At 31.8% G+C, this 15,085-nt stretch overlaps 1 protein-coding gene across 2 annotated transcripts; it reads right to left on the reverse strand.

Annotated features, from left to right (window-relative positions):
- Positions 1–791: 791 nt before the first annotated feature.
- Positions 792–6,767, reverse strand: LOC101254445 (nonsense-mediated mRNA decay factor SMG7-like). Of its 2 annotated transcripts, none has more exons than XM_010318455.4 (6): positions 6,529–6,767; positions 5,388–5,452; positions 4,704–5,297; positions 4,409–4,531; positions 4,037–4,248; positions 792–3,000 (listed from the first exon to the last, which is right to left on the reverse strand). In XM_010318455.4, exons 2-6 carry the CDS (start codon positions 5,448–5,450, stop codon positions 1,029–1,031), a joined length of 2,964 nt encoding a protein of 987 aa, XP_010316757.1. In that variant the 5' UTR covers positions 5,451–5,452; positions 6,529–6,767; the 3' UTR covers positions 792–1,028. The 2 variants fall into 2 exon arrangements, with proteins under 2 accessions (XP_010316757.1, XP_004232893.1); XM_004232845.5 differs by having other exon boundaries at positions 5,388–5,512.
- Positions 6,768–15,085: the final 8,318 nt, after the last annotated feature.

Here is a 15,085-nt window from a genome sequence, read left to right on the forward strand (position 1 = left end):
AAAATATTAAATACAAGTTACTACTATATATACTACCATTACTTATACTTTTAAAATATTACGTATGTTATTGCTAATTAAAAGTTCTCTACATATCTAACATGCATGTATATTTATTACTAAATGCACAAAAATAAGCAGAAAGGCGAGCGAGATTGGGAAGAGAGGCGAGCGAGATTCATAGTATTCCAGATACATGCAAATCACACTAGATACGTGTTTTTATATGTATCCAGAGTAATTTACACGTATCTGGGATACTAGATACATGGGAGAGTGACGCACGAGATACGCTACGTATTCCAGATATATATATATATATGAATCCACTTGGATACAATATATCTAGAACAAATAACATCTAAATTTGAGTATACGTATCTTGAGGCACCAAAATCCGATAAGATATATAATGTTACATATTAGAATGTATATAAGTAACTAGCTCCTAAACTAGTGGGATTTATATATGTTTCTTTATTTTTTAGATATTTATTTTGCATTAGAAAGAGGCTAAACGTTTAATATTTGGTTAAAATGCCTCGTATGTGTAAGTACCAAATGTTTCTGACAATTTAGGTTAGCAAAAAGTTCAGTATTTTTAAAGGCACAAGCGTGAGACTAGGCGTTTTGCTTGATGCGAGGCCAAGCAAACCTATATGAAATGAGTTAAATTTTCAACAAACAACAACATATCTAATATAATCCAATAACAACCGTCTTTATGCTCATGTTCTACAATTCTTTGCTATAAACATCCACTGCAGATGACTTTTAAAAAACAATACAACTTCACAAAATGAGAAAAGTGCATTCATCTTCAACATTTCTACAAGTAAAAATATTCCAGATAACACTTTCTCAGTTCACAACCAATTAAAAGCATACATTTCTATATTTCATCCATCTAAATTGGTACAGATTTCACACTTAGAAAGTTTGTGATGCCACAATTCATGTATTTATAAGCTGAGAATTAAGGCAATGCAGGTGGAAAAATGCCTGATAGATATGAGTATTCATAAAGCTTAGTTCCCCATAAAATTAGGACCTTTATATTGAGACTCTGGTGGTATTTGCCGTTCTCTCTCTTTGAGATAGTTAAGAAGTGTTGGCTGCTCCTGTCTAAAGTCCATTCCAGTGCCACATACATACGGGGATGCTCTTTCGTAACCAAGAAAATGTTTACCCATTATTTGTTCCTCTGCACCATAGGCAAGAGGAGGACTTGGATGCAACTGTGGGCTCTCCAAGTACACCATGGGACTAGAAGCCAAGTGATTTCCCCACTGATCTAAGACATCAAACCTGGTAAGGTTGGTCGCGTTCAGGTTTCCATAGGTTGCTGGTGCATTTGAGTGAACAGGCCACACCGGATTGCTGACTCGCTCAAAGTTTTGACTGTTTCTGTAGTGATACAGCCATTCAGATGAACTCATTCCAAGTAATGGTGGGTACCCCTCAACAAAGCGTGGAGCACCTGCAACAAAATCAAGTGGTCCACGAACTGTAGATGGACTTGAGTATCCACCCACTGGTGATGCACCAAGAATACCGTCCCCTTCCTTGGTCCCAAATGCACTCTTGTTAGGGAAAACTGATGAGTTTCCCTTAAACCAAGATGCATCTTCCGGTAACAGTGGAGCTGAAGGCACTGGAGTGACATACGGAGAAGGCGTATCATGAATAGCTGCAGAAACTAGCATGGAACGAACATTGTGATCTCTAGTTTCTTTCAAGGAGAGACCAGATAAAGATTCAGAAGCTAGTTCATCAATTGGGCTTAACTGCTGCCTATTTATATCCCTTAGTCCCCTCTCATTTCTTGGAGTTTCCTTCTCAAGGACCCAAGCATTTAGAGATGGAGGTCCAGCAGGGAAAGCCGTAGATTGCTTCAGTGGCTTGCTGTACCTCAAGTTTGTACTTTCTGGACGGAAGCTGAAAATATCATTCTGTGGATTGCTTTGCTCAGAAATCAACGATGTGGCACGGCGCAAGGATTCATCAGAAGCCGCAGTTCCATTGATAACATTGATGGAGAATTGATCACATGAAGTGCCTGATGTATATATTGGTTCTGAGTTATGTCTAGTGATGGGCTTGAAAAGAATGACTTCTTCCTCATCTGTGGTAACGGATTGGCTGCTGAGACAAGAATGATCTTGACTCTCTCCGTTTTCCATGGCCATTCCACAATTATTTTGATACGTCTCTTTTAGCGGAAGAGTCGAAACAGATTCAGCTACTCCTGGCTTTCCCTTATCTGCTAATTCTGAGTCCATGATGTGGAATCTTTTGCCTGTTTTATCATAAGAGATCCATTTTCTTGAGTGACTGGATCTGTGAGCCAGTTTAGTTGCTGCACGAAAGATACGCTGTGAACGACATACACTCTTACTACTGAAATTATCAATGCATTCCAAATGGCTCGTGAAGTCCAAAGACTTGTGAGCATGGGCCATGGGATGAAACCCCTTCAGTTCATAGTCTTCCCAAAGAGCAGTACTTTCTAGAGCAAGTTCATTCTCACAAGGATCAAGGCGGTTCAGAAGATCAGCTAAAGCACCAAAAAAGTAAGATATAGCACTCTGGACCTTTTCATCTCTTGCGTGTGCTTCTGCTCTATCAAGTATGTTAACTAACCATTCTACAAACACACAGACGGTGGGTAAAAGGGGGCAAGTCTGTGTGCTATTTCTTGTTGAAGCTTTCTCAACAAGGCGACCAGCACAAATAAAAGTAGCAGCTACTGCCAGCTCTGTCAATGCAGATTGCTGCTTGTTATCTTTCTTTGGATCCACTCCATCCCCACTCTCAGTCAGGCTATGGAAGATAAAGATGAAAACAGAGACAAGTTGAAGAGCACGATAAGGGCCTTTTCTCGATAGATCCATTAATTGGTAAGACTCTAGAGAAGCCTTTAATTCATCAACATCCATTACCACCAGGCATTCCAATTGTCGCACAGTGGACGCAAGAGTAGATTGAAAGTCTTCCAAGCTGCATTCCGGAAACAGCTGAAGTCTTAGAGTTTCTAACATAAATATTGAGATCATTTAAAACTATGTGAAGGAAGCCACTAGCTTATCAAGATCTAGAAGCACCAACTTATATCCAGAACAAAATTAAAGTTAGTAGTAAGTAAAGGAAGAAAAAAAATGTTCAAAGGAAAAATTTGGGTGAAGAAGGGTTTAATGTGAGAAATCAAAAGGACAAGCCTAGTTGAGAAAATTTACTCAAAAGGCATGCATTTAAGCAGCCTAGAGTTGATCAATCAAACAAATTAGTTTCAAATGCAGTGTTTCACTAGAAACAAGGGATTTGAGATGCTGCATTACTTTTCCTGATATCATTGATTCAGATATAAAGAAAGCAGTTACTTAACGAGGGAGCAGCTTCATCAGCTTGTGTTACATGAAGCATGATATCCATGGAGATGGAGGCAAATATAAAACCAATATTTTCACCTTGTGTTTGGCATGGAAGTGTTTCAAAATACCACTCAAAATAGCAAAAAGAAACTAAAAAAAGATTTTTTAAAAAGAGAGAAAAATAAAAAGTCCACAAATTGCTCATGAAGCTATAAAAGACGAGAATTGATCCCAGGTAGTCGAAAGGAGTAGCAGGGGTCAGGGGAGACCTATTTAATCTGCACCTGGTATCAGCAAGCCACAAATAGCTGAGGTTACCAGTGACAAAATAATCTTTCATCAGACAAATACAACTAGAGAACAGTACATCAGTTTAATCCTTATATATGCTTTTAATTTAACAAAAGCAAGCAAATTTGTCGATGCACTAATGCTAACCTCGGTTTCCAGTTTTTAATGCCTACAGTGCAATGTTTATACTTGGAAATTACTGTTGAAAATATACATATCTTTAAGTTGGTTAAATCACGCAGAGCTAGTTAACTTCCCCCATAAAGAAAAAGCAACTACAGGGCGAAAAGGGATTAAGTGAAAAACAATAGATGATACATGTGAACTATCTCAAATAACTATTTGAATAACTTGAAAGAGTTAATGATGTGTACCTGGAGTACACGAGAAAGAAACTCATCAATCTAACAAACAGAAGCCATATATCAGCTTTTCCGGAGGTAACAGTTTCAGTGGTTTCTGGCATATTCTTGTTAAAGGAACCACTGGTTACGCGATTTATAGCATCCATGGAACACCATACTGAAGGTTTTAGCAAATCAAGGCAAGCTCCACCAGAATATGAATGCAAAATAGATGACCTGTTCTGCAGATTCGCAAGAAACAATGAAAAGTGGTTTTAGTCCGTAGACTTAGAAGGGATCACAGCAGATGGGGAAAACACTCATAAGGGAAATAATACACTTCAAGTTTCTTTTGCTCAAGAAAAGAAGAATGAAGACTAAGAGAAAATCTTTTGACATCACCTCTTCAAAGAGTAGCATAAGATTGTTCCAGGCATCAGGGAATGGTTCCTTAACAGCTAAACTTCTGACGCAATGGTATAAGGCAAGGAAAGGGTCACCAGTGTATGTTGCCAATAGTGCAAGCTGCAGATGAAATTTAAATACCTTAATAAGAGCCTCAAAGCGGATTTCTCTCAACTTTGATGCAGGAAACGAGAATTAACAATCTTGTATCTTAAAGTTTGTAAAAGACGAAAAGAAACATATAAAAATACAAGGTGTCCACAATCCAACAAATTTAACCATTGAAGTCTACCTGATTATGAGGATTTCCACTGTCTGGCCATATCCTAGATGCCTCGAAGTAGTATGTGGCCGCTAAAGACCACTTAAATGCATCCGGTTTCTTACAAAGTTCACCATATCTGGCCAGGTCTCCCAGACAAATTAGAAAACGGTGGCATGCATATTGGCATTGAGGCAGCTTCATGGGTACAAGAGGAAGTGACATGCTACCATTCTTACAGAGTAACAATTCCCTGGGGAGCCCACAACTTTGTCTGAGTTTTTTAGTTAACTCCTGATAGAACTCAGTAGCTTCAGACAGAAATGACTTGAGCCCTTCCATATGATTGTCAATCTCTCGGGCAGCACTTGAATCACCTTCTTGTGTTTCAATTTTCTTTTTTTCAGCATTAGCCTGCCGAATCCTTTTACGAAACTCATCAATGTGTTTATAGTGAAGTTTCCACAGAGAGAATTCAACTTCCTGAAGCCCCACTACTTCATAATTATTTACAATAATATTCTCATAGCTGGCACGGGCTTTGTGGTACAATTCTTGGACATCTTTGTGCAACAGGCCTTTAGAGTAGATTGATGTTAACAGTTGCTTTTCTGTATTGGCAATCTGCCATATGGATGAGAAAAGTGAGCAAATTTTCCATCACAAGAAGCACAAAAGGAAAGTAAAACAATCTGAACAGATTCAATAAGTCACCTCAAGAAAAGTACTCAATTTTTCCTTCTGATCGTTAAATGCTGCAGCTGAATCAGCATCCATGACTGCTAAAATAAACCTTAGTACCAATCAATATCTCATTGATGACACCAACAAAAATGTACCTACATAAGGATTCAACTACCTCTTTAGCAAAAGCACCAGCAACCGAAAGAAAGTAAAGGGAATTTTGTATGAACTACAACAAGAAAATCTATTAACTTCCGATGTTCTAGCATTGATCTTAGGATGCTAACCTCTCCTTTAGGCTTTAACTAGTTCCACAGCAACATCACATACATTTTGTAACTTGTGGAATTTTGAAAAGTTTATTCATAGGTCAGTCAACTAAACTATTATTCAACACCCATAAATATCAAGGACATTTAAAAGAAAGCAAAAAGGGTCAATATCCAACTTGATAGCCTTGAATTAGTGAATACTAGATCATCACAAAGGGAATTTCTTGCACAACCTCAGTTCATCAAACCTAAAACATATCTTTTCTACTGAATTTTTTACCACAAAAAATACATGTTATATATCCATTTAACTTGACAATAAAAATGATCTCTAAAAGCCAGTAGCCATATCTCCACAAATTCATTACAAAAAAAAAACAAAAACTATTTAAGATGTCTTCCCTTGTGCCCTATAAAATTCCAAAAATGACCAGTTTGAAGCACAAAGTCAACCAAAACCTAAAACTGATAAAGACTTTCAGATGACTTTCTGACTCCATACCTTAAGCAACACAAAGGAATAGAAAACTGATAAGAAAGAAATTAATAGTGATCATTTCATTGATCACCACCATAAATGAATACAACTAAGCTAGAAAATGATGCATTCAATTGTCAGATACATCCATACCAGTTCTCTACATAATTTATCTTCTTTCAAGCATAAATACAATCTCTAGAACAAAAAAAAAATTGATTTTTAAAATCTTGAAAGAGAAAAAAGGAAATTGGGGATAGAATGATGAACAGAAAGTAGCTATAGTAACTTGAAATTAGACCTATAAAAAAGAAGAATCTAGACAAATAGTCAAGCAAACAAGAATCAAACAAAGGCATAAATAAAGCTACTACTTTTGATAGAAAAAGTCAAAAACATGAAAGGAAGAAAACTACAATACCTGAAGAATTGAAGAAAGAAACTGAAACTTGAAATTCACAGATGCAGCAAATCGATTAAGTGGGTAAGAACAAAGAAGTACTTTTGATGAGCATAGAGAGAGGGAGATGGGGGAGAGGGAGGGAACAGTAGGACAGGGGAAGAAAGAAGTAAAACAACAGAATTTTTGGCCAACTGTTGTTGTATTAGTTGTGTGAAATAGACAAAACAAAAAGGTGGCTGTGTATTAATGAGTAGAGTGAAATGAATAAATTGCCCTTTGTCCTCTTATACTAGATGTTTCTGTTTTGTTCTGTTTTTTCTTAATAAGAGAAATGACGTTTTTTTAATTTACTTGTTATCATTATAATTATTATAGCATATAAATTTTTAAAATTTTTTGTTTTTCTCTTTTAAGTCATTAATTTATCTGATTTTTTATTAATATACTTGACTTTCCTTTTAACATAGTAGTAAATGTATTTAACTTTTTCTATAACGCTCTAATTATTCGGTCATTAATGTATTTGATCCTTTTCTTAAATTTCAACGCTTATATTATATATCTGTTTAAGAGATTTTTGCAATTATAAATTTTTAAGAGATATATTATAATTTTACCTTAAAAAGTATGTGAAATTTGTAATTTATCCCTTTTCTTCTTCTAATAATAATTATCTTATTTGAATATTTTTTATCAAAATTTTAACTTAAAGATTTCTCTCAAATTAATAGTTCAGTTGATTGATTACTTAAATATTTACCTTAATAATAATAGTTCAATTTCATATCTTCTGATTCATCAAACTCTCAATTAAAATTAAAAATAAAAAAGATTTTATAATTTTCAATCAACTTTATTAATTATCATATTAGGTATCAGATTACACTATTAAACATACATTTAAACCAATTTATATATACATCAATTATTCAATCTATAATCACATATTTTATTTTTGAGATTTGAATGTAAATAGAATCAAAAATGATTCTAACATGAAGTGAATTAAAATTAATTGGAGTTCCAATATGAATATCCAGTTGCCAATAAAAAGAAAAGACGGAATCATTTTCATTACTCATTTTCAATCTGTTTTTAGTTTTCTGACCAAGTAACTCCATAATGTCCCTTATAATCCAAGCTAAAATCCATTAAACTAAGTTAGATTCACAACTTTTCTAATATAGCATCCCAGTTTATGAATTTTTCAGTGATTCCCTGAATTTATTAATATTAGTTGAGTTGCATAGACAAGTCATGAAGCTACTTGTCCTTTTTCAAATCATTAATTACTAGAAGAAGTTTTATAAAATATAAACTGTATGTTTAAGCTGGTGGGTTGGTAGGATGTTGTCTTTAACTTTTTTTATAGAGCTAAAATAATTTTTATTTATCATGGATAAAGAAGCTTGCTTGCTTTGTAACCCTCTCACTTATCAATATAACATCTTTGGTTAACTAGAAAAAACCTTCATGGCTCTAGATATTTTTATACATTAAAATTACTAACATAAATTTTGGCAAAAAGCCAATGTAATTTTGACAGCAGAAGCAACCAACTCATAAGAATATATAATTTGAAGAAATACATATAGTGAAAAGATAATGGTCTATATAGTTGGTGTTAGGTTCATGTCTTGGTCCACATTTGGATATATAAATAAATAGATAACATTAATTTTTGTGCAGGATAAAGTGTGGGCTCGCCAGGTGGAGTCATCATATTAGACCCTCTACCCCACTTAGACATTTTGATTTGGGCTTAATTCAATCATGCTCCTATAAATATATTTGGCCTAAAAAAGGGAAAAACAGTTAACTAATCTTTACCATGTGCATTGTTCTATTATTAGTCTAAAGATAATACTTTGTATGTGAGTAGTTATGATACTCTATCAACACGAGTATTGAGTCTTGTGGGACAGTGCTGATAATATTTTACTTTTAATTAAAGATTTTGGATTTGATTTTTTGGTGTGAATAATTTTTTATTGAAAGTGTACTAATCTCAAAATATATTTAGTTATGTATAATTTAAATTTAACTAGACTTTAATATAAATATCGAATACGTACAAAAATCTTTTTTTAATGATATTCTAATATAGTATATGGCGGGTTGTGGGGACTTGAGATGTTACAACTTGATGAGGACCTTTATGTTCAAGAACATTAAAGAAAGAACAAAAAAGGGACATTGAGCATCCTAAATGTCAAAGAGACTTGACACATCTTTCATTTGATTTACATGATTAACCATAGTCCCCTTGTCTAATCAAAAGGTTAGAATTCTAGAAGATGGTGCATTATAAAATAAAACATAATTTTGGTTCTTTTGTGACAATATGTTTTAGAATATTATAAATATCTATTATTTTAATTTATATCTGAATTCTTTCTAATCTAATTACCAATTATCCTTAGAAAATGTCAAGAAAGACTAAGAATTGCATGTCTAACTCTTTTTATTACTCTAAGATCGACAAAATGTCAAAACGGCTACATGCACTTTATTTTTCATTAGAATGATTTAATTTTGCTGGTAGTTCATAATTAAAATTGTTGATGTCTATCCTTTAGGATGGTCCAATTATTTAGGTTTGGAATTTCCATGTTAGTAGTTTCAAGTTCCAAAATTTTTTGTCAACGAAGGTAAAAGATTACTTTATGGGTCGAACACTCAGTGCGGGTAATTAGTAGTAGTATTGCTACTTAGGTCTCATTTGTTTGCACTTAATTGAATTATGAATTTTAATCATTCAGATTTAACCCATTAACTGTGTTTGGTTTTTGGATTTAAATCAGAATCAATCAGATTCAGCCTATTAAGTTCATTTGTTTTATTTTTTTAAAAAAAACTCTTAATGGGTCTGAAGAGGTCTAAACTATGTTTGGATCATTGTTATCCATTGTATTGTATTGTATCATTACTATACCTACAATGTTTGTTGTATTGTATTATAAAACGATGGGTAATAATGATTCAAACAAAATGTTAACAACATTCAAACTTATTTGATAAGTTATCAAATAATAAATTCCAATTCTCTGCTTTGGACTTGCCTTTTTATCTCATAACTAAAAACTCTCTCTCTTTTCTCAGTCAAGCACCATTTTTTCCCTCTTGAATTGGTAAGTTGTGTTAAAAACCTGATTGCAATAATATTTTTGGTGTTATTGTTTATCAAGGTTTTTGAATGAAAAAATAGTACTCAAAATCGTTGATTATTAAAACTTTTGAATTTTTTTTAATCAAAAGTGGTATATTTTATTAAAATGAAGATTTATAATATTTTATTAATATAATGTTCAATTTCACTTGCACATTCAAATATTGAAAACAAACAACATTAATTATTTAGTATCAGATTTAGAGATAACATTTTAATATTCTGATGTGTATTCAGATCAAAACACCTAAATCTTAATATATATCTTAATATTCAGATGTGTATTCTGATTCAGGCCTCTTAATTTTAATAGAAACAAATGAAATCTTACCAGAAGCTAATAAGAACTTAGAACTATTGAATTCTTATACATGGGCTTTTCAGATCATGGGCCTGTTGACAAGTCCAAATTCATTCTAGGGCTTGAGTTTACATTTTGTATTTTTTTTCCAAGCCCAATTTGACAAATTTTTATGAGACATGATCAAATGGTGCATCTCAAACGTATAATAAATACAGTAGTTATCGTTTGATTTATTGGTGCTCTTTAGCAAACAATTGATTTATTTGTGTTCCTTAGCAAACAGTTTGATTTATTTGTGTTCCTCAGCAAACTGTTTGCCAGTGTCGCTTACCTCTCTCGCTTTATACAATATAACTGTATAAATTGTGTTTCTGTTTGTATAAAGCGAGAGAAAATTGTATATACACATGCAAATACATATATCTCCGTCCTATATACTTATAATTATGCAACACAAATATTTCCCTGCCCAAGTCTTTTTTGTCGTTCTCTCTTTCTCGTTTTATACAATTCGATTATAATTTCTCTGTATCTCTTTTATACAATTCGTTTTAATTGTATATTTCCTACACAAGTCTCTATTGTATTACTCTCTTTCTCTTTTTATACATATTCAAATTATATATATGTATAGCGAAATGGGCATAACTTTCAGTTGTATATGTATATCGAATTATACATTTATATATTTGCTACGGAGTGTAATTATGCAAACTTTACTATAATATATAAATTTAAATTTTATGTTTGCTATATGTGAAAGTTGTCCTATACTTTTTTGGGTTACAGCATGAAACATTATATTATCTCCAGGTCTGGACTTAACTTGTTTGTTGTCCATGTATAATGGATTTGCTAGGGAGAAGGAAATAAATAAACTAAATTATGGCGTGTTCGATACGAAAGAAATGTTTTGACTTTTTCATTTTTGATTTGGTTAAAAATTTTAAGAGTACTTACTCCAATATCATAGACATATTTGGAAAATAAATTTCACAATGTACATTTCACTTTAATGATGTCCCTCACACTATTACACCTCATCTTCACTCCTACCGTGTAGCACTCACCTCTACTTTTCATACTATTTTTCAAAATTATATATAAATAATTTTAGATAATTCCTTCGCATCAAGCATATCCTATCAAAAATTTTAATTCCCCATTTGAATCAGCAACATACATAGTGAAATTCCATTCAGTAGAATCTATAAATAGTAGATTAATATGTACACAAATCTTATCATTATCTTATTAAGATAAAAATATTGTTTCCGAAAAAACCTCGGTTCTCAATTTGTATTTTTGATCTGGATTATACAATAATGCACTGTACACCCATATAATTCATTTTTTTTTCAACAACTACTCTCATCTGTCTGTTTCTGCTTTTTGTTTTTGTTTTCTGACAACTATATACATCTAGTAAAGTTGACTCTCCAGAAGTGTGATTGTCACTTGTTATTGTCCACTAGATTCATTTGATTCACGTTATCGAATACATAAATTGACTTATTTACAAACGTAAATTTGGTAACAAATAATCTTATTTTTCATATCGACTCTGTATTGTCTACAGCCTTCTCAGTTCTTACTATGAGTTTCATTCTTTTTCTAGATTTATGTACATTAAAGTATTTAGTTAATAGGTCGATTTAATACTCCCTCCGGTCCTAACTTTAATATTTAACCAAAAATAAGTATATTTTACATAATTAAGAAGGTAGGAATTTATTTATTGAGTTTCTACCTAACAAAAAAAAAATCAAATTAATTTTGTTCTAAGCTAATTTTGTGTGAGAAAACTATTGATGCATTAAATCATAGACGAATGCTGCTATAAGAAACAAAACTTTTTTTTTTGGTTAGATAATTTTTTTTATGTATTTTTCATCAAATCTACTCAATTAAAAATTATACAGTGAAAACAAATTCTTAATGAAATAGTGAAAAGCTTTCTATTTTCTATGTTACAACACTACTTTTTTTTTTCATTAATTCAATAAAAAAAATTATTGAATTAAAAATCAATCAAAATATTTGTTGAATAAGTGACTGATCATTATTTTTGAGTGGAAACTTTCAAGAGGGAAATAATGTTCTTTCTAATAGTAGAGAAGTACGTGCACAACAGCTTTGAATAATGTGTTTCAAAATTTTGGTTTTGTCGACTTTTTAGTTTTTAATAAAAAATCACTTCAAATTCTGCACGGCTTTGAATTCAGAATTCAGACTGAAGTTGTCAAATTTTTGATAATTATTAAAACGAAAAAAATATCTATTTCTAAAAGGGAAAAATAATATCCTGTGGGGGGTTGGGGTCCACAAGCTGCCTTATGACTCATCATAAAGGCAAATTGAATTAATTAGCTTATTATCTTTGAATTAACTTAGATATAGTAATAATTAATTATTACAACTTGCAAGCAAACAATTCCCACATTTTTCTTCAAACGTTGAAAATAACAGAACTAACTAATCTGTTTGACGTATCAATCAGATGAAGATAAAGGGGAAACAAAAAGATCGCAACTATAAACATATATGAATAACTAAAAGGCGGGATTCAAGATACACGTATACTCATTAACGTTGGAAAAAATCATATCTATATATATATATATATATATATAACAAGACACTTGGTACTACGATAAAGAAACCTTCCACGCTACGTTTAAATTTTAGTGACCATATATGTTACTATTACTAATTATAAGGAAATAAAAGAGAAAGATAACAAGTAATCGTTCCTATGATGGAAGTAAGGGGTATGAACAATATATTGGGTAAGAATTTACATTGAAAAATAATACTCCTTATTATCCTGAAGAAAGTAATTACTTTTTTATTTTCTTCATTTGACAATATGAACAAACAAATAATTAGCTAACTTTGAATAAGTTTCTCTCTTGGTGTATTTCTTTTCTGAAGTATCACGCAACAAATAAATAAAGGATAAAAGAGTGACATCTTTCTTTTTGCACTTTTTGAAAGTATTTTGCTACTAACAAAATTGTAAAATTTGGAGCAGATAAGTATTGGACCAAAGACAATATGTATGGCTGGAATAACGTCCCTTTTGTTCGAAAGCAAATCTTAATGAAAATATCTTTCCATTATAAAACTAATGTATTTTGTTATATGATTTGAGAAATTTTATAACAATCATATTTTACCCACATATACATTAGATATTAAAATTGGGGAAAACATTTTTTATATTTGAGATTATGCAAATTAACTTATACATGAGCATATTGACACTTGGCATATTATTTACCCTACGATAAAAACAACTTTTAACAATATTACATATTGACACTAATAAAGAATGTTAAAATCTTTACCGATATTAATTAAATATTATTAAAACTAATGACGCTAAAGTCTATAGAGACATATATAAAGAATGACAATTGCCGCTAAAAATACATATTTAGCGACAATTAAAAATTAAATACCGTTAATGGTCATTGTAACATAAGCTTTGTGCTGCTAATCTTTACAGCCACTTTCATACCACACTTTTTTTTCCTTTTTTCTTTCTTATCATACCAAAAGATAAAAGACAACATACTGAAAGATAAAGAAAAGTATAAATTGAACAGACTTATTTTATGAAAATAATAATAATTATACTAATATCACTCGATGATAAGTTTTTAGTGTTCATAAAGGACATTTACTTATTTTCTCTTATTCCGTAAAGACTAGGTGGAAAGCAATTAAGCAAATACTCCATGTTTTATCCCAGATGGTTGTACGAATGTGATTTAAAATCATGAGTTTATATCACATGTTCAAACACAAACTTTAGTGAATAAAAGCCATTTTTTAATAAGAGACCGTTGCTCAAGTGATACTATTATATCCAACATATTTCTACATCAAAGGAACCATCCTACAACATTAGATCACAAGAAAATAAGCCAACACTTACATTAGGTCACTATCTAACCAAGCTTAAAAATACCTCGATTAATTCAGATAGAGTAATTTTGTCTGAGACAAATAAAAAGAATCATCCTGTTATATTTTCTTCCTTTCCCAATTCAAAGTGTACATCTTAACCTAACGTAAAAAGTCATCACATAGAGCACACAATTTCAAAGATAATCAAACACAAGAAAGTAGAAAATAGTAAAATTTCAACGCCGAAACTTAATGTAAGGTTCAAAAACGTGAAGATGAATTGCGTCAATACAACTGAATATAGCGACAATTGACAAGGACTCTACCATCACCCTATCTTACCAAGTCAAAAATATCATGCTACAATATACAATTATTTTTTTCTATTTTCCAAAGACAAGCTATCAATTTTATTAAAAACTCAAAGACTAAAGAATTAAACTAATAAAAGATGAAAAGTAGTCAACAATGACGGATGAAAATGTAATCATTTACCAACAAAACAAACTTATGAGAAATGATTGGGAAAACCAAAGGGTGACAAAAACAGTGCACATGTAACTCTGAAAGTTTGCATTCAATGACTCACCAACTTAGGATACTGAATCATAACACCCACATAGACCAAGAAAGAAGCAAACAAAAGAAAAAACAAGGCCTTCCCCACCTCAAAGAAAAAAAAACACCATTGTTTCTGGATTTGCTTTCTCCCTAACTTTCCCTAGCTTTATTTCCCCCTTTTTCCCTCTTTCCTCTCATAATGACAAGTCCCACTCCCACTTTCTCATGTCTCTATTCATTTGAGCAACCTACCCCTTTTTTGACCACCAAAAAAGGGGGCTCAAGGATAAACAAGAGAGCAATTCAAAGTAAGCATTAAAAGTGGTTCTTGACTTAGGATACTCAGCTAAATAATTATTATACACTTTATTTATGGTTCTAGACTTCATTTTGGTGGACCCAATTTTTATTTTCCCTTGGAACATTACTTTTGTTGAAAAATTCATGTGGTTGATACTGTTTGCCCTTTATCAATACCTGTAATATTTGACTATATTTATTGCTATTCATTCTCAGAATTCAATATCTAACTTCTTCATACCAACAAATTGTAATTATTATCCAAGACTTTTCTTCACTAAAAACAATTTAGAAATTAATACTAACATCTTTCTCAATCAAATTAG

Source organism: Solanum lycopersicum, chromosome 2 (genome assembly GCF_036512215.1).
Source record: "Solanum lycopersicum chromosome 2, SLM_r2.1".
In the NCBI taxonomy this organism is placed as follows: Eukaryota; Viridiplantae; Streptophyta; class Magnoliopsida; order Solanales; family Solanaceae; genus Solanum; species Solanum lycopersicum.

Coding starts and splice junctions, on each gene's coding strand:
- LOC101254445 (XM_010318455.4), bottom strand. CDS start 5,450: ATGGATGCTGATTCAGCTGCAGCATTTAACGATCAGAAGGAAAAATTG. Junction 5,298..5,387: donor AATTGAGTACTTTTCTTGAG/GTGACTTATTGA, acceptor TCCATATGGCAG/ATTGCCAATACAGAAAAGCA. Junction 4,249..4,408: donor TTATGCTACTCTTTGAAGAG/GTGATGTCAAAA, acceptor GCGAATCTGCAG/AACAGGTCATCTATTTTGCA.